Below are 18961 nucleotides of genomic sequence, written 5' to 3'. Positions count from 1 at the left end.
TCAGTAGTGTAGTGCTGATGCCGGTGGGCACCGGTGGTGTGCTCATGGTGGTTGAGAATGGTGAGGTGTTGATGAGTGAGGGTTCTGTTGCCTGGAGTGTTGTGCCTTCACTTGTCATGAAAACCACAGTGTCAGACCCAGTTTCCGAAGAAACCGTACAAGTGGTGTTTCCAAAGGACAAGGGCTCGGTGGTCTCAAGCCAAAGGGTGAAGCTGGACCTCCCCATGTAGTTAGAACACAGGCTGTCATTTCCTGAACCCCCCAATAGGTTATTTGCTGGTCCCTTACATTTCACCCAGCCCTCAGCCTTTAGTTCGGTCACCACTCTCACGGTTAGGTTGCCTGTCGGCAGAGTAGCGTATGTTTTCGTGTTTGTGTCGTACGTAATGTCGTGTGTGTGTCGTGAGTCGTTAGGGAAGGTCCAAGACACTTGGGGCAACTGCTCCCAGTACACCCTACCCACCACCACCGTGTACTTGCATTCAGGATAGCGTTCGGCCTTCAAGATCTCCACCATTGGTGGCGGGCAGGGCAGGGAGTGGCTGGGAGAGACTGGCGCGGAGATGTTTCGCATCAGCGCCGAGGCGGGGCAGCTCACTTTTGCCGGGGGCAAATTTAGTAAATTCTTAAAACGCTGCTTGGTCTTTGGGTAGCCCCCCTCGTAGTCGTAAAGCCAATCATTCGCACACGTGCAGCGCGGCCGGTTGGACAGGTGAATCCTGAGGCCCCATGGAATCGCCCTGCCTTTCAACACAATAGTGGCAATACCATTATCACGGGCAACTAGACTGCCCTGAAAGGACCATTTGTACCAGCCGCCAGACAGGAAGGTCAGCCTGTTTTCTGCAAGATTTAGGATATCCAATTCCGTGTTTGAGTGGAACGCGCCTGCAGCAATGTGGGAGATCCTGTTACCCGTCAGGTGCAGGGATACCAGCCTCTCAAGCCCGTGGAACATCCCCACGCCGATCGACCGAAGCTTGTTCTCAACGGCGCGGACATATACTACGGACTTGATCGTCTGGAAGGTCCCCGGGGCTACGTTAGCGATAAGATTGGCACTTACGTCAAACCACCGCGGCTGCAACCCCCGGAAAGCGTCAGGCGATATCGTCAGGATTTGGTTGTCCACAAGGACGATGTGTGACACGCTGGGCAACCCATCAAGGCAGCCACCCTACAGCAGAACAGTTTGTAAAACAGTTAAAAAACCATTCGTCGGTATGCCAGCCCGTTATGCTTTAGTACGTTGTCTGCATCACCCCACTACTAAAAGGACTGAATCCACCCATCTAGTGATGGTTTTACAGGGCCTTTGCTGATTGGATGTTTTTATATAGTCCTCACTTACATTTGGCCAATCATTGCATCTCCTCAAGTACCGACGGATAGACTATGTTGGCCCTGTCTTTTGCAGACAAGCGACAAAGAGACGGTACTAAAGATAAAATGACTGACATCCAGGCAATAAAAAAGGGCGACAAGCAATGTTCGATCGCCGAAAAATATGTTTACGTAATGCATGTTTTATTGTATCCCACCTCCAGATGTGCCAGGTTGTTCTCCAACAGCAGCAGATACTCGAGGCTCTCCATCCCAGCAAACGTGCCGTTCTTCAGAGTCTGGACATTGCTCCGCCAGATGGCCAGTTTTGACACCTGTGGCAACTTAGCAAACGCCCCTACCTCTATTGTCGTTAGGTTACAATCCACAAACCACAGCCTACAATCTTCACCACATGGGATCTGAGACAGGATCTCTCCTTTTTCATGGTCAAGCCTACCGACGTTGTTCTCAACGATCATGATGTCAGTTATGGATTGTGGAGGAGAACCCCCCTGGGTAGGCCTTGTTTCATTTGAGCAGATCTGACAAGACTGGAAAGCCTGGCCCAAAGAGAAGGTGGAAAAGGGGCCTCCGTAAGCGTAAAACTCTTTCGGGTTTTTGGTCCACTTGTACCGGTACACTCCAGTGTCATACCGGTACTCACGACCATCACTACCACTGTCACCTACACCACATTTCGCCACGGGCACTTCACGGCAGCTCTGCCAGCTACCGGCGTCCACCCGCGGCACTAGTAGCTGCATAAGCAGCAACAACGAGACTTTTTCCATCGGCTTCATCGCTATTATCGTTATTACACCATACTATTGATAGAAAAGATCGTCAAGAAAGGATTTATCTTACCATATGATCTTACAAAGTGTTTGTCCGCACCTGTAGGATGGCCTGGACAGCGCAGGACGCAGCTCTGTTCTCTGCAGTGGCGCCCGAGCACTCTAATCCCACCCAACCTGGCAGCTTGTCACAGGCTTTGATTGATTAAGTCTGCGTTATGCTGAGTGTTTCAGCCTAGGACAGCCATTGGCCAACCAGCATCGCCGTATCAGCGACGCCGTGGAAGAACAAAGGCATTGCGAGGGAAGAAATATTCACGTTGCTTTTAAAACCACATAACACTCTTAAAGGGAAAGGTAAGAGAGGCATTTCCAGGAAAAAAATCCAAAACACCAATCTATACCGCGTATATTAGTCTACATGTACAAAAACAAAATATAAACAACATATTATAAAAGCAAGGTTTTGATCAAGTGCAGCAGCTATGTGCGTATAACCTAGTGTAAAAAAGTGTAATAATAATAAGGCACCATTTGCTTGCAGGAGGGAAGAGAATATGTTAGATCTAGAGTCTATTATTGACTCACCTAAATAATAAATTTAAAAACAAAATTAAAATATCTAATACCTCTATGAAAAATTTCAAAGAGTTTTTCGTCTTGATTCACTTTCCTGCACTTTATTCCCTTATCTCGCACATCTGTGCAAAATTACAACATTCGAAAAATATTCGACCACAAGCGACTAATTTTATCCAAGTTTGAAGAGTAGCTTTCCAACTTTACACCATAAGAATATTGTTTCAACTAGTCAATAATGGACTCGTCCATCGGTCCGAACATTTCCACATCAAGAATTTGGAGATCCTTTATCTCCACAAAATATGTAAAGTTTATGTTTTGGGGGGATTTTCCTCATTGGTTATGGAAAGAAGGTCGTATCTACCATAATCTAGAATGATTAACGGCTTTAAAATCCCAATCATTTACCATTTAGACATGGCAGAATGTTTACATTAATTATGCAAATTGGGTTATTATTTGCATAATTGGTATCTGTTGATATTCCACCTGTTGTTGATTACATACATTACTTGTATGAAAGTATTATTATGTAAAACACTGGAATTACAGAATTCACTCTTTTATTATGCTAATTAAGTGTTCATTTGCAAAATTTGCATTTGCACAACCTACCAACATATCGAATATCATCACTATCCATAAAGGCGTTCTAAAGTTATACTGACTACAGATGTGCGGAAAAACACAGACAAACACACACGGACACACTAAAACAATACCTCCATTTTTCATTGAGGTAAAAAATACAGACTTTTGCGTAGCTTGATAATCAGTCCTGTCCAATACTAGTAACTTTCAAATTTCCAACCGTAAGATGTATGATAAAATGAGTCTAAGATATCATAAATAATCATAAAATATTGAGAAATGAAATAATAGGGGGGCTGGTGTAATACCGGGCCGGCCGCTAGGAGCGCAGATTTAGTCAGGCTATCTTCAACCTATTGTGTCACATTTTCTTATTACAACATATTTTACAAATAGGCCGAAACAGACATTTTATTTCTAAGACTTGTTTTGTTGTCACTGCTATTTGTTTAAATATCCCCTTTGATTAACCCTACCCCATACAGATATAAAAATTGCTTTGTCAAACCTAATACAATGAAATGTTAAATACAGGAAAATGTGGTGGATGCTATATGAACGTTTCCAAAACCAAAATTATATCCAGTTGTCAGTGAGTAACTGTTATTACCTGGATGTCAAATCTTCATCGAACTATCTAAGTCTGTATATATTAAAAATGGCGTCGATTAAAAGCTAGACAGAAGTGTCTGGATAAACATCTTGAATGTACCTCGTACAAGGTTGAACTGAACTGAATTAGCCTTTTATACACTTTGGTGCGATCATGAGTGGGAACTGGTATTTCTTGGAGTCCCTGGGTGGCCTGTTAGAGATGACTTCCCACGAGATGTTCTCTTTCTTAAAGCCTGCCTTCTTCAGGTGAAACATCTGGGTCTCCTGTGGAAAGTTATTTTAAACATGTCAGTGTTTTTGTAAGTTGTTTATTATTTGAGATCGATGTTACAAATAAATGTATAGAAATAGCCGTCTTATGGAACTCATCGTTATTTTACTGTAATCCTAAAGCATACCACCAATTAGAGACTGACCGTGGGAACAAGTAGCTATTAAATTAGGTAAACTTGGATATATGATAACATTAGTCATTTTTAAAAGTCTGTAAACTTTTTTTACTGTTTACTGTTTGACAATTTTATCATAATACCTCACAAGAAGTAGTAATTTTTAATATACATGTACATTTTAAAATGCATTATTTTGTAGGGCAATACATAATAGACGATTGACTTTTCAAAACCACTTATTTTTTTATCACCGTCAGTTATGACTGGTTCACTTTAAACTGAAACTGAATCTATCTTTTCATAAACACACACTCTTTGACTAGTTGTAGTGCAAAACCCGATACCTTGAACATGGTTTCTATGTTGTCGTACGTGTTCTTGAGTAGCTCCCCCCAGGAGGTGAGGTTGCAGTACGTGAGCACTCCGCTAGGCTTCAGTAACCCCCAGGCGTGTTTACCGATGAAATCAAACTGGTGAGTGTGCCACTCCAACTCCGACAGGGGGTACGTGTCGTACAGAATACCTGCAAATTTCAGATATAATTATTGCATATCAATAATTATCAAACTTCAACTCATAATTCCGCCATTTTAACTGTAAATGAATTAAATTTTGTTTTAATTAATTCTAAAACTGAACTATGTAATATCTAAAATACACATATTTTAAGACTGCCAGGGTCTAGTTAGCAATAAGTCAAACCATCGGAATTAAAAACGCGGATTATATAAGCGTTTTATTTAAAAACAGATATGTAAGGTTTGTACTTTCACTGTATTCCTCGCAAAACACTCCTGCTATGTTATTATAACTCTGGAAAATTAATTTTTCAGAAGTTAGGGTACTTCAGTTAGCAGAAATAAGAGAGTTGACGATGGTGACATACAGATTACCCGAATCTGTCACAGTAAAAAGATATAAAACAGTATGGAAAAGTTTAAATTGAACTTTATGGATGACAGGTACACTTTGGTATAGTTTTTTTTCGAATACAATCATTAAGTTGACATTACTCACCATCGAAGATTCCATCTTGTAAAGTCGGAACAATCTCCTGCCACATACCCTTCAGTGGAACAACCTGCAAAAATTCAAAATGATTCAACGTTTAACGTAAGCACAGGTATTGGAAATAGTTTTTAGTCGGGTTGGTAAGTCACTGAAATGTTTTTTTTCTCTTTTCAAATTCAATGCAGCTGATGTTAGAACTGCTGACGTCACCTTCATCATTGCAATTTTAGCGGAAGGTTGCTTTGTACTTTACTTGATAACACTCCAAAGCAATGAAGAAAGGGCGTTCCCGCCTCTCTCCAAGATCCTAGCACCCTTTCCAAAATATTCACATTTCGGGTTTTCTGTTGGTATTATCATGAAAATCAACTGATTAGGGTGCACCTTTTCGCTAAGGATTTCTAGGGACACTCGCAGTTATGTATTTTCCTGTACGTTTGTTTCCAACAATATTTCAGGAAAAGCCAACAAGTATGGTGGCCCTACCGCAAGCCGTTCAGACGATATTCGACATCAAAGTTGGCGCGTTCATTTTTAGCCCCCCCCTCCCAGTTTAAATAGGGTTAAAATTTGTTTCAGGTCCTAATTGTTATTCCATTGTTGACTTTCTCTACGGGCTATTTTAAAGAAACGTATGAGGCCTTGCATGTGCGGTGGAGACTATGTAACGTCGTCAAACCTTCGTTTTTTTTAAATCATCCTTGTTTTAAATTATCATGAAAGTTCATCTGTGTTGGTAGTAATCATAGTAAAAGGTTGAACTTTATTCCAACACACAATATGTACACGGATCAAATTTTCAGTGGCCACTGTCGCCTTCATCAGGATAATTAACGACCAATCACTTCACAACGTGATCTCGCGAGAATTACGGTTTACAAACACGTGACCTTATTCACACGAGATTTTACTGATACGTGACGTAAGCAATTGATCAAAAGTGCCAGGGAGTTTATATCGTCCACCATCTCTATTAAGTGAAGGCTGAAGTGCTCTGATATATATGGCCTCCTTAATGCCTCTTAAAAAGTTTTAAATTGTTCATTGCAATTTTTTCTCCTTTACTGACCTTGTGCTTCTGTTTCTCGGCCCACGTCTGCAGCCTCTCGTAAACACCGTCGTTACACTCGATGATCCAGTGTTCCTCTATGTCATGTTGCGCGATCTCACCAGCAGCTATCCCCATGCCAAAACCGATTTCAAGGATACGTCCACCTAAAAGAACAAAAAATATTACAAAAACAAGTTGGACTAGCCTAGTCTATCGGATTCATGTCTATATAGGTAGAATGAGAAAAGCGTAAAATAAGTAAGCGGAAGGCTTATCAATCATCATCGGCAGTAGCTTGTCTCCGAGCATGATTGTTCGAGTCAGGAGTGGCCTTCAATACTTGGGATGTCTCTGCCGTATACGTATGTGGTTACTTAGACCAAGCCTGGTGTGAAAGAGTTTGTGCCATTTTGTTCAGGGCAGGCTAGGAGGTGGGCGCGGGCGGAGAAGACGCTCCTTGCGTTCCTGCCTTTTGGCCTCAGCTTCAGTCCGGCGTTGAAAATCTATGTAAGCCGTCCCCTGCATCACAGTGCGTCGCCACTTGGTCCTGTCTTCTGCCAGGTGCTCCCAGCTGTCCTGGTCTATGGCACAACGAAGAAGTGTGTCCTTCAGTTGGAAGCGGCGTCGAGGAGCGCCTCTAGGTCTTGTGCCAGATTCAAGTTGGGAGAACAAGATCTGGCGGGGGAGTCTGGTTTCGGGCATTCTACTGACTTATAATATTACAAGGCTTATAATAATGGCATACATAACCGTGTGTGCTGTACATTGTCACAAAGGAGTAAGTGTACTCTCCAAGCAGAGGTTTGGGTTTTAGGGGTATTTTTAGCGTGTTTTTAGGCTTTTTTTATCGGAGTTTCTCTTTTGCACTGGATTTTTCCCCACTTTTTTTGCACTGAATTTTTTTCCCAGAAAGAAAAAACCCCGATAAAAAAGCCTAAAAACACGCTAGAAATACCCCCAAAACCCAAACCTCTGCTTGAAGAGTAGAGTAAGTGAAGCATGTCTTACCTTTGCAGCATGCGATCTTCGCCAGTTTGTGCATGTAAGGCGTCTGCCACCGCTCCATGACGGGCTTTCCCATGATTTCCAGGCACTCGTCATCCTCGTCAAAATCCGCAGAGGCGTCCGTCCATCCCTGCTTACAGTCTTCTCCGGGTCCGAAGACAGGCTGGTTCTCTACGGCATCCATAATCAATTTGGTAGACAGCTTATGGCGTTTTTGAGACGTACAGAGAAAATTCGTTTTTGGCAGGGCGATATAACAATCACACAGTTGCTGACAGCCGCAGGGCAAAGAAAAACTCTGCTTTGTCCCCCAAAGACCCGATCGGTCAAGTAAGTAAGTAGGTAGGTATGTGGGCGGGTCTGGGGTCCACTTTATATATCATTTCTGAAGTTGGTTGCTGTTACATTTGCTGCAACCTAATAGGTAAACGTTTCACTAACGGAAGAGCCTGATTGGTTGGTTTGGAGAATTCTTCTCCCCGATTGATGGAAATTCCCAAAGAAGGAGACGCCTGATTGGATTAAAAAATAGGTTATCCGTCCTTGACGTTGTAACTGAAGATGTGCGCAGGGTATGGTTAAGTTTAAATTTATAGTAACTGGAGACATTCATCAACGAGAACGAGATGGGCAGATTGATGTTTTTATTTTAGGATGGATAAAGTTTCAAACCAACGACAGCTGTTTTGTCGAAAATGATATTCATTCCACGTATTCAAATGCCAATTTTGACACGTTATGAAAAATTACTGTAAGCCTGATACTGGAACATGATACCTATGAACTAGACTCTGGGAAAATATTTTAAAACATTGCCCATGTACACTACCAAGGCAGATCAGAGCATATTTTTAATTTTACAAACGTTGTCCAATGTCTGATACCAGCCCAGAAAAGAACAAGAAACAGTCATGCCTTCAAATATCAACCAAGAATTGAGGTATTCAAAAACTCGTATTTCCCCAGAACTATCGTAGACTGGAACTCGTTGCCACCAAGCACAGTTGGGGCATTAGACAGCTTTAAACAACTCCTGCAATCAAATGTGCAAAGAGTGAGTGTAACAAGTCGTTCGGTGTGATATAGCTAGCTGCCGCCGCGCCGCGTGCCTGCGAAGCTGGTGTGTTACGCCGAAGGGCGGTTATACCGGCTATACCAATGCAAATACAATGGTTGTTTAAATGAGCGGCCAGGGTAGCTTTTAGACCTCAGGACGTTTGGATATAGCTATTTCCTTCTGTCTGCCGGTGAAGTCAGTCCGTTTTAGAAGGACGTGGGCATAACCAGTACAGTGAGGTGTATACATGTAGGCGTTGTCAAGTGTAATCCAGTAAGAACGTTTTTCAACACGTCTGGGATTCTCTGTTTACACTTTGGTGGCGCCAGAGTTATAGACAAGTGCAGCGTAGTACAAAATTGGTGTGATATACCCTGTATCGTTTATCAAGTCAATTGAGGATAAATTCTTGGATAAAAATAAGTATATCAAATGGATAATGCACACTTTACTTAGGAGTTCATTTGGGGCTAGGGAGGTATAATCGTACTAGCCCAGAATATAGACGATTCCACCATCTGTTGGTATATTAAGTATGGGCCCTACCCTTCTACGTTTAGATGAAATATTAGAATAGTTGGTATTTGCGTCAAAGCCAATTTCACACTTGTGGCCTTGCTGAGTTTTTTTTTTTTTTTAACTCTTTCTTTTTATTGATATTTTCACATATATATTGGACAGAAAGTATGGCATGTATACAAAATAAAGAAACACATGTGTAAACCACAAAAGTAAAACACAAAATCAGGAGACAATGGTGTATGATCATTAAAAGAACATAATATAAGTGATGAGGAACCCTAGAAATCACAAACTATTAAAGAAACTAAGCTGAAAGGACACTATAAAGTTTACCCCACTTCCCAATATGTTTCTGAATCTTATCTTGTCTTTTTGCAATTATGTATTCCAATTTTTGAAAGTAAGAAATGTAAGAAATGAAACCTTGTAAGTCTAACCTTTTCTGGCGATATTTAAATATGTAATGTTTACCTAAAAGGATAATGAGATTAGACAGGGTTGGGCATCGATCGCTCAAGTCACCAAATATAACATTAAAAGCATTCAAATGTAAATGATTATTGGTAAGTTTGACAAGCCAGTCATTCACCTCAGACCAGAAATTAACAACTACACGACAATTCCAAAACAAATGAATGACTGACTCTTCCTCTTCATTACAGAGATAACACATAGGGGAGTCTACTAATTTCCATGTATATAGTGTTCTATTTGATGTCAAAAATTTAAAGAGTATCTTATATTGAAACATTTTGGTATGGGTGTCTATAGAAAGTTTATAAATTAAGCTGTAAACCTGTTTCCAGGGGATGGGTGTGTTAAAAATATTCCTCCCAGGAGTGTTGTGTTTTATAAGACAGTTCCCTTAGCTTGGACTCTTCCATGAAAAAAGTATACAAATATTTATTAATATTTTTTTCCAAAGCCAGGTTCTATCTCTACAAATCGGCACACACACCTGTATAGCAATAGATTCCTGTCTAAGGGCCGCTTTCCAATGTAATGGGATCGCAGAAACTAATTGATTATACTGGAATTCCGGGCAGACATCCCCAAACATTGTTATAAAAGTCTCGTAAGAAAAAAATCTGTTTTCTGAATCCAAGATGTCATTAAGAAAACGAACTCCCCCATTGTCAAATGCTATCGAAAAGAAAGGTTTATCACCGATACGTATATTTGAGTTCAAACAAAGTAATTGTTGCTTGATTTCGTCCACTTTCTCAGGTGGTCTGAGTTGAAAGCGTAGCCAAGCTTGGATAATTTGTCTAAAAAAAGAACTTATTGGTGCTTTCTTTCCCATTAAAACAATCAAAATCATTGACAGCAAGTTGTACAAAGGGGAATAAGTTTGTTCTGAATATTGGACAAGAAAAAAATAACAGCTTAGAGCAAAACCATTTTTTGTTCATATATAATTTAGGCATCCAAGAGGCCTTAAGGGTGAGGTCGACAGATCGCAAATTCCTAAGTTTAAGTCCTCCATATTCGTAAGCACTATATATAGTTTTTCTCTTAACTCGCTCTGGCCACCCCCCCATAGAAATTGAAAAATTTTCTTCTCATATTTATCAAAAAACTCAGAGGGAGGGGACGGAAGAGAGGTAAGTAAAAATCAAATTGTGATACTATAAGTGTATTGATAAGAGTAACTTTACCCATAAGAGTTAATGACTTTGTCTTCCAAGGATATAATAATTTATCTATCTTTGCGAATTTCCTATCAAAATTTACGTTTATCAAATCTGATATTTGCTGCGGAATATGAATTCCCGACAGATCTATCGGTCCATCTGTCCATTGAATCGGTAAGGGACAAGGTAAATAAAAGTCAGTGCCCTTTAAAGAACCAATGCGTCTTATTACACATTTGTCAAAATTAGGTGTTAACCCTGATAACAATGCAAAATCTTCCAAATCTTTAACTAAAGCGTAAAGAGTACCAAGTTTCGGAGCTAAAGGAAAGTTAGAGTCGTCAGCATATTGAGAAATTTTTGTTTCTATCCCATAAGTACTTAATCCTTTTATTTCCATATTGTTTCTTATCTTCATAGCTAACATTTCAACCCCTAATATAAACAAGTATGGCGAAAGAGGACATCCCTGACGGACTCCACGGGACAGGGAAAAGGAGTGGGAGATGTGTCCATAATTAATTACTTTACTACAGATATCTTTGTATAAAACTCTTATCCAATTTAGAAAACCCCCACCAAAACCAAAATATTCGAGTGTTTTAATAATAAAATCAAGTCTGATGGTGTCAAATGCTTTTTCAAAATCTGCCACAAAATTAATCCAGGTAGTTCGTTACATTCATAATATTCTATTATTTCTAAGATTCTGCGTATGTTATCACTAATGCACCGCCCTGCTAGGAAACCTGTTTGATCATAAGATATTAGATTTGGAATTATTTTTTCATACGCAGGGCTATGCATTTAGATAATATACGGACGTCACAATTTAATAGTGTTAAGGGCCGCCAATTTTTAATCTTGAGAAGGGTCTTTATCTTGTCCCGTGGAGTCTTGCTTTAGTATCAGGGAAATAAGGCCAGTTTTTTGTGTATCGGATAAGTGACCCATTCGGTACGAATAGTTAAAGGAATCAAGCATAGGCTTTTTTATGTAATTAAAAAAATTCTTGTAAAAATCTACTGGAAGACCATCTAAGCCAGGCGCTCTCCCCGATGAAAATGAGTCAATAGCAACTTTCAGCTCCTTTTCGGTAATAAGACCTTCACAGAAGTCCCGTTGATCAGCGGACAGTGAAACATGGGGAACTTTAGGGAAAAAGGGCTCAAAAATATCACTCTCCAAAGAGATAGGCGGTTCTTTGAAGGAATAGAGATTGGAAAAGAATTTGACTTGTTCAATAAGAATTTCCTGGGGGTCAGTTTTGACTGATCCCTCAGGTGTAACAAATTTAGTCATGTTTTTCCTTGCTGCTCCTCTATTTATAAGATTTAAAAAAAGTTTTGTACATTTTTCACCCTGCTCCATCCACTTGGCTCTCCTTCCACTAATCATATTACTACATTTGGTTTGGTAGAGCAATTCTAGCTGCAGTTTCTTATTTTGTAACGTATGGAAAGTGTCCATATCAAAAAAAATATCAAGCTGTTTTTGCAATCTGTCGATCTCACATGAAAGAGAGAGTTCATTATCTTTAACTTGTTTGGCTTTCCATGATACAAATTTGATTATATGGCCTCGAACTGAGCATTTAAAGGCCTCCCACACAATATGTGGATTAGCTGAATCAACATTAAATTGAAAGAAATTAGTAATAAACTCCAAGGTCTCTTTTACAAATGTCCGATCACTTAACAAATCTTGGTCTAACCTCCAAAATCCACGGCCTCGCGGTATTATGGAGGTAGTAACTGTTAATCCAATAAGGGAGTGATCTGATCTCAAGCTACTTTCTATAACAACTTTCTCTATAGCAGAGGTTAAGGAAAAGGATGTCAAAAAATAATCTATTCGGCTAGCCTGGCGTTTGCGTCTCCATGTATAACGTATTGTTTTGGGGTTCTTATATCTGTAAATATCGAGTAAATCTAAGTTGGCACATAAGGAATTTATAGCTCTTAAACAGTTTGGGTGATAATTAGATGCTTGATTCCCAGCCCTGTCTATATCGATGTTCAACACAGTATTAAAATCCCCAACAATAATAGTATGTAAATCAGATGCTATATAGTCTTGTATGGTCGTCTCAAGGTTGAAGAAGAAGTCTGGGTCATCGGTGTTGGGGGCGTAAATATTGGCCAAACAAAAGCGTATAGAATCTATGGTGATATCTAAAACCAACCACCGCCCTGAGTTATCGCTCAGGGTCTGATGGATGGTGTATGAAAAATTATTCTTAAATAAGATTAAAACTCCTTTACTGTTACTAAGACCGTGATTATATAAAACAGGACCCCCCCATTCTGATTGCCAGAGCTCTTCTTGTTTCACCGTAGAGTGGGTTTCTTGTAAACAAAAAATGTTATATGATTTGTCCTTTAGCCATGTAAATATTTCGTTTCGTTTTCTGCGGTCGCCCAACCCGTTACAATTAAAGCTACAAATATTAACTTTTGGTGATGTCATAAATGCCAAGGGAAGAAAAGGGGTTTCTAAAGATTTCAAATAGGGGAAGACGACCGCAGAAAGTAATATAGACAATAAAGGAATAGTGGTTCATATTAGTAATAACATAATAAGGGTTCCTCATGATTAATAACAACAAAGAGAATATCCAAATAATCATATCCAGCTTAGAACTTAACGATACGAAAAACATCATGCCATACACATAAAGATAAACATCAAGCTTAGAACATGAAATGACGAGATACTTCGAGCCATGAATGAAAACAAAAGATAGATAACAGAACATTTCTTGCTTAAAGCCAAAGTAAAGTACAAAATAACTTAACGTAAACAAAGGTCTAAGCTCTTATAAGTTCTTATAAATGAGAGGCCCTTACTTATTCTCATGTGCTCCATCCATCATCAGTATCACACTAGTCATTCCACAAAAAAAGAACATTTCAACTTAAATGAACTCAAGTAGCATAACATAATCACAAGTTTGGTGCAAACTCAAGGTACATATAAAAAAGAACCAACTTAATGTGAACATAACACACGTACAACTAATCAAATTTTACTGTATACGGCTGTGACAAACATGCAATGGCTGGGTTTGAGGCCAATCAGAAGCTAAGAAGCAGCATCGCGTAACAGGTGTTTCCATGAATGCCTGTTTTCACCTGATTAACATTTCAAAAATTCAAGGATTCAAACCAGCCGCATATTTGCCACGTCTTGTAGCTTGCACCAAGAAAATAAAGCATTCATTCAGTTCTGTCACATTATGGATTCATTGATTACACAGCAAAGAAGCACCAAAGTCTCAAAGAGAAAGTAGTGCGTGTTTAATAACTTCAGTCTCTTAAAAATACAACAGATTAGCTCTCATGTGTTCGGCAGTGATCTCTTCTTTGTTGACAACATTAGATCTACAGCGTCAACACGCTTCTTTTCCTGCCCATTCACAAGTAGCACAGCGTACGTAGCCTTTGGAGGCACCCATATCGACACTCTAGTATCCGTACCTTTAACTTTCTCTAGCGCAGCTTCTCGATCTGGAACTAGGTTGGCTCTCGCAGCTTGCAGAGGCGGTGGAAGATGCTCAGTTTTGATGGCCTTGCTGAGTTTTACAGTTCGCGGAAAAAATCTTGCCAAATACAGACATGCCATGTTCAGGCAAAAAGGTCCTCTCCGTGGTCCGAGTCCTTGAACTTTTTTCTTAGTTAAATCGTCAATTATGTCATTTTCGGTACTTCAATAGAGTCTGCTGGAAATATACTATCACTGGAGTGCAAGATTACTGTTGAGGTAGCAAATTACTACAATAGGGAACACGAGTTTTGTACACCAAAATGAAAAAAATGCTGAGCAAATTGCCTTGTGTACTTTGGGTAGATATGTTGGGATAAGTGAGATTTTTAAACTGTCCTATGTCATCATTCTCCATACATGTAGGGTTTCTCACCAGCGTGTTTTACTAGATGTTGCTCCAAGGTACTTTTCTGGGCAGCAGTATAGTCGCACTGGTCACACTTGTAGGGCTTTTCTCCTGTATGAGTTCTAAAATGTCTGGATAAGTCAGACCTTACCGCCGTACTGTACCCACACTCCCCACACATGTAGGGTTTCACATTAGTGTGTTTTATCAAATGAAGGTCTAAGTTAGATTTCCATGCAGTAGAATAGTCACACTGGTCACACCTGTAGGGTTTTTCTCCTGTATGGTTTTTCATATGTTGGGATAAGTTAGATTGTTGGGTTGTCCTGTACCCGCACTCCCCACACATGTAGGGTTTCTCACCGGTGTGTTGTAGCAGATGGCGGTCCAAGTGACATTTCTGTGCGGCAGAATAGTCACACTGGTCACATTTGAAGGGTTTTTCTCCTGTATGTGTTTTCATATGTCGGGATAGGTGAGATCTCACAGCCGTACTGTACCCACACTCCCCGCACTTGTGTAGTTTCTGGCGACCGTGCTTTACTAAATGGGCGTCCAGGGTAGATTTCTGTGTTGCAGAATAGTCGCACTGGTCACACTTGTAGGGTTTGTCTCCCGTATGCCTTCTCATATGCTGAGATAAGTGCGACCTTACAACCGTACTGTAATCACACTCCCCACATGTGTACGGTCTCGCACGGCCGTGTTTTACTAGATGAAAGTCTAGGGATGATTTTTGTGCTGCGGAATAGTCGCACTGGTCACACCTGTATGGTTTTTCTCCTGTATGGGACCTCATATGTTGAGATAATTGAGACCTGTAAGCCGTCCTATATCCACAGTCTCCACACGTGAAGCCTAAGTTGTAAGGTTCCTCATGAGCATTATTCAAGTTGGCATTTTGTCCTATTGTCTGATCTTTGGCATGCCTTGTTTTGGCGTCACTGTCGACCTGACAAACACCGATGGGAGACCCATCATAGCAGCTTTGACCAACTTCGTTAGGAGACCCTTGCCCTTCCATATTCCACCTGACAAGAAAAGATAAAAATTTAAAAAAAAGGTCAATCATAAATGTGCACGTTTTGTTATGAAAAGGAAATATTGTTTTCCTAGATTTGTTGAAACTTTTCTTACAAGTTTTAGAATACAATCGAGCACTTGTACGTATTATTAATACGCTCACTTTCTTTCTTGATTATATCCCCATTAAAATGATAATAATAATGCTCTCGTAAGTGCAATATAGTATAGAACTAGAAGGACTCTTGCAGAGAAAGCATATGGTCTTATTATTTCTAAGAAAACAATCTTTGGTTCAGCCTGTAAAAAATGAATATAATAAAGAAATGCACGAACTGACAACATGTGGTAATTGTGATACACACTACGCTAATGTCAGAAAACAATGGAAGAAAACGTCAGTAAGACGATGCAACGATATACCATAACTATACAACTACACTTTGGCAATGGGTAAAACTTCCTCGGGTAAAACAATGGTTCAAAATATATCCCCCGCCCTAATTTGGGACTCAATTTGGTAGACTAAAAAAATCGGCAACCAAAACAGGTTTTGACACTAGAGTATCTATTCACTGTATTTAGATTAATTTGAATCTGGGCGTCCACAATCCGGTTAAAAGTCCTACAATCCATACTAGGAAAAGTGCAAAAAGCCGTACATCTATTCGTTGGTGGCGAAATGTCGAACGTATGTTTAGTTTGCCCCCCCCCCCTCATTTCTACAATATAACCCGCAAATGCACGCAAAACATCATCCAATTGCGGTCCCTCTTTCACAGAAATAGCTGCTAATTGTTGCCCTTGTTATCAAAATACATGGTTGTTCATTTCTTTGCCTTACCTGCTTTCTATTACGTTTTATTTCTCTTCTCGTAAACCGTGACTCGGGCAGCTTTGTCCTTCGTGTGTGAGGTCAGGGGTGAACGCGTGGGTACGTAGGTCAAAGTTGAAATTAAAGGCCTGATTACCCATACAATACATGGGGATCTGGTAGGACGTGTAAACGCATTTCTCCGAGTTTCCTCGTGTCAACTTTTTTTTACCGACCACCTAAACAACGCTAATTTTGCCTAACTTCTTTTTCATCCATGTGATCAAATCAGCATGACCTTAGATTCATAGGCCGATCCGGATAGTCTCCACGCTCGTGTTCAATATAATTCCTCCAGCTGCGGGCACGGTACGCAGCTGCTTCGTACGGCGGTAACAGATCCCTGGAGGGCTTTAACAGCAAGGGCGAAAGGCTTTACGTACTAAAGGTTCAATCTTGTTTACGTACAACGTTGTGAGGTTCACCCACCTCACAACATCTTCAGTCACCCTAGCTAAAGGAGGTCCTGCTACATTCTTGCTCCTACCACAGACGACAGGAATCATCTCCAAGATGTTCAACAACAGCTCAGACTCGTGGCTTGTCACAGAGAAGACGCTTGTTCCTGAGATGCCAAACTTACTGTCCTGTTATCGGTGGTACTTACGAGACAAGACTGTATCCAACGCGCAAGCGAACGAAGCCTGCTCCAAACACGTAGACCTCGTGAGGCTGGGAACCGGCACGGACATTGTCTTTTGGCTGTTGGGAATTCTCATCATCACCGCCAATGTCGTTGTACTCTGGGGAATCATCGTAACCCGAAAACTCAGCAAAACTGTCTCTTTGCTGTTGGCGAATCTGGCAACCACGGACCTCTTTGCAGGTGTTGTACTTTTGTATCGCACTGTGGGTCACCTCCTGCATAGTGCTATGTATAAAGTCATCCTGACTTTTGTCGATCTAACAACACTAACTCAGCTATTGTCTGCATCAGCACTATCCTTGTTGTCTGTATACAGTTACGTTGCTATTAGGCATCCTATTTTCTTCCGCATCCATGCTGGCAGTGCAGAAAGATATGTAGGTATTGTTCTTGCCTGTACTTGGGTTAGTTTTAGCTTACTTACCCTATCGCCTAACATGGGCTGGAACTGTATAGATATGCATATTTTAACAACAGGCACGTGTATTGTATATTACCCTGTGGCTTTTGTCATTATCTGTGCATCAATGCTGTTATTTCTGTGCGGTGTCATGTTGTTTACAAATATTTCTACATTCATCGCTATCAAAGGGCGACGTAAAAAGAGATTTGGGAAGCAAGTGGCACCTCAGGTAATAACAGTAACGGCTGTAAATCAGCATCGTATCAATGCACAAGATGAGGCACGTAGGAAATTTCAAAGAACCTTGCACAGGGCAAGGACTGTTATGATTCACGTGGTTGTGGCGTTTGTATTTTGGCTGCTATCCAGCCTATTCGTTGCGGTTTGCTTGGTTATTCCGAATATGCGTCTGGGTGCGTTTGCCTGCATGTGTGCCAACTCATTCATCAACCCAATAGCGACTTTAGTCCGTACACCAGATTTAAGGCAGGGAATCTGGCAAAAACTGACGAGATCTCACCGGATAGCTGCCTCGGGGTTCATGAGAAACCGGACAATCGAGGACGAAGTACAAAGTGGGCCCGGGAACGCACCATCTTCACAGGACCCTACGCAGAAAAGCTTGCATGCTATGAAAGAACTACCGCAGACATTGAAAAAATGTGACTGGGAGATCTATGATGACGACCTTGAGACGGCTGGGCTAGAAGAAACATCTTCCAAAAGACAGACTGAAACAAAATTAACCAAACTGAAAACGGAAAACCTTGAACAGGGCAGAAATGAACAACGGCAAGTAGCAATTGTTCATATCTGAAGATATATTATATTACTAATATGTTAAATGGACAGTAGCTTCTGGATGTAATTGAATCTACAAATGCGACTTTGCTTTGTATATATACGAGTTGAAATCTAATAAAATATTGCCTATAAAATGCTTTGCATATGTGCGTGCCTAGCTGCCTATAGCTAGGCCTGTTTGTATTTCCGGATATTTCTGGTCAGCAAAACATAAGATGGCAAGAATTAAATGTGATATTTGGTTTGTGGGTAAGTCTTGAAATGAATATTTTCAATGACGACTTTTATCCTTCTTGCAGCTATCCTTCGTACTACTGTATAACTTCCGCGTTTATGTCTTGCTCTGAATATGCTGTGGTGTTAATTTTGGGGTAGAGGTTGATAGCTTTTGTTATCAAAGAAAGTGGTGTGGTGTGCATTGCAGAACGACAGTTCCATATAAATATTCTAAGAAGGACAGCTTATATCTATATGAACGGCAAATTTTCATTATTTGAGGTACTTCATTTTTGAGATCCCAAAAACATTTTAGCTTCGTCTTGTCGTAGGTGGGGATCAATTACATTGCATACTATCCTTCAATATGGCTTGCCCAGTCTGAAAGCCAATAATCCTACTAGAAACAGGTGTATAAACTTTACACGTAGTCCACTAAAGGTTAACATGTATTACAATTTCAACCTTTAATGCAATTAAATCTAACCGTAGGGCATCGTGATGGTATAGATATCCGCCCTTG

The 18961-nt window shown here is 40.4% G+C and overlaps 4 protein-coding genes across 4 annotated transcripts in view; 1 reads left to right on the top strand and 3 right to left on the bottom strand.

Annotated features, from left to right (window-relative positions):
- The window catches only part of LOC109472538, a 4043-nt gene extending 1625 nt beyond the window's left edge, over window positions 1-2418 (bottom strand). Inside the window, 3 exon segments of the mRNA XM_019772321.1 lie at window positions 298-1177; window positions 1542-2150; window positions 2377-2418. Of these exon segments, the coding sequence (XP_019627880.1) occupies window positions 298-1177; window positions 1542-2150; window positions 2377-2418 (1531 nt within the window).
- A 1065-nt stretch (window positions 2419-3483) lies between these two features.
- On the bottom strand, window positions 3484-7551 carry LOC109472687 (guanidinoacetate N-methyltransferase-like). Its single transcript, XM_019772533.1, has 5 exons — window positions 7371-7551; window positions 6381-6526; window positions 5318-5381; window positions 4645-4823; window positions 3484-4172 (listed from the first exon to the last, which is right to left on the bottom strand). The coding sequence occupies exons 1-5, from the start codon at window positions 7549-7551 to the stop codon at window positions 4032-4034; spliced, it is 711 nt and encodes a 236-aa protein (XP_019628092.1). The 3' UTR covers window positions 3484-4031.
- A 6697-nt stretch (window positions 7552-14248) lies between these two features.
- Window positions 14249-15496, bottom strand: LOC109472537 (zinc finger protein 525-like). Its single transcript, XM_019772320.1, has one exon. It carries the CDS (start codon window positions 15494-15496, stop codon window positions 14471-14473), a length of 1026 nt encoding a protein of 341 aa, XP_019627879.1. The 3' UTR covers window positions 14249-14470.
- Window positions 15497-16882: 1386 nt separating this feature from the next.
- LOC109472536 (sphingosine 1-phosphate receptor 1-like) lies at window positions 16883-18235 on the top strand. The gene has a single exon (XM_019772319.1). The coding sequence runs from the start codon at window positions 16883-16885 to the stop codon at window positions 18233-18235; it is 1353 nt and encodes a 450-aa protein (XP_019627878.1).
- Window positions 18236-18961: the final 726 nt, after the last annotated feature.

This window comes from Branchiostoma belcheri, unplaced genomic scaffold, assembly GCF_001625305.1.
Source record: "Branchiostoma belcheri isolate BF01 breed outbred unplaced genomic scaffold, Haploidv18h27 scaffold28, whole genome shotgun sequence".
NCBI lineage: Eukaryota > Metazoa > Chordata > Leptocardii > Amphioxiformes > Branchiostomatidae > Branchiostoma > Branchiostoma belcheri.
This window is presented reverse-complemented; position numbering and strand designations above follow the sequence as displayed.

Excerpts from the sequence above, each read along its gene's own strand:
- LOC109472687 (XM_019772533.1), bottom strand. The coding sequence starts at position 7,551 with ATGGATGCCGTAGAGAACCAGCCTGTCTTCGGACCCGGAGAAGACTGT. Across the intron at positions 6,527-7,370 it reads GAAGATCGCATGCTGCAAAG|GTGGACGTATCCTTGAAATC; the intron begins GTAAGACATGCT and ends TTGTTCTTTTAG. Across the intron at positions 4,173-4,644 it reads ACATAGAAACCATGTTCAAG|GAGACCCAGATGTTTCACCT; the intron begins GTATCGGGTTTT and ends AACTTTCCACAG.
- LOC109472536 (XM_019772319.1), top strand. The coding sequence starts at position 16,883 with ATGTTCAACAACAGCTCAGACTCGTGGCTTGTCACAGAGAAGACGCTT.
- LOC109472537 (XM_019772320.1), bottom strand. The coding sequence starts at position 15,496 with ATGGAAGGGCAAGGGTCTCCTAACGAAGTTGGTCAAAGCTGCTATGAT.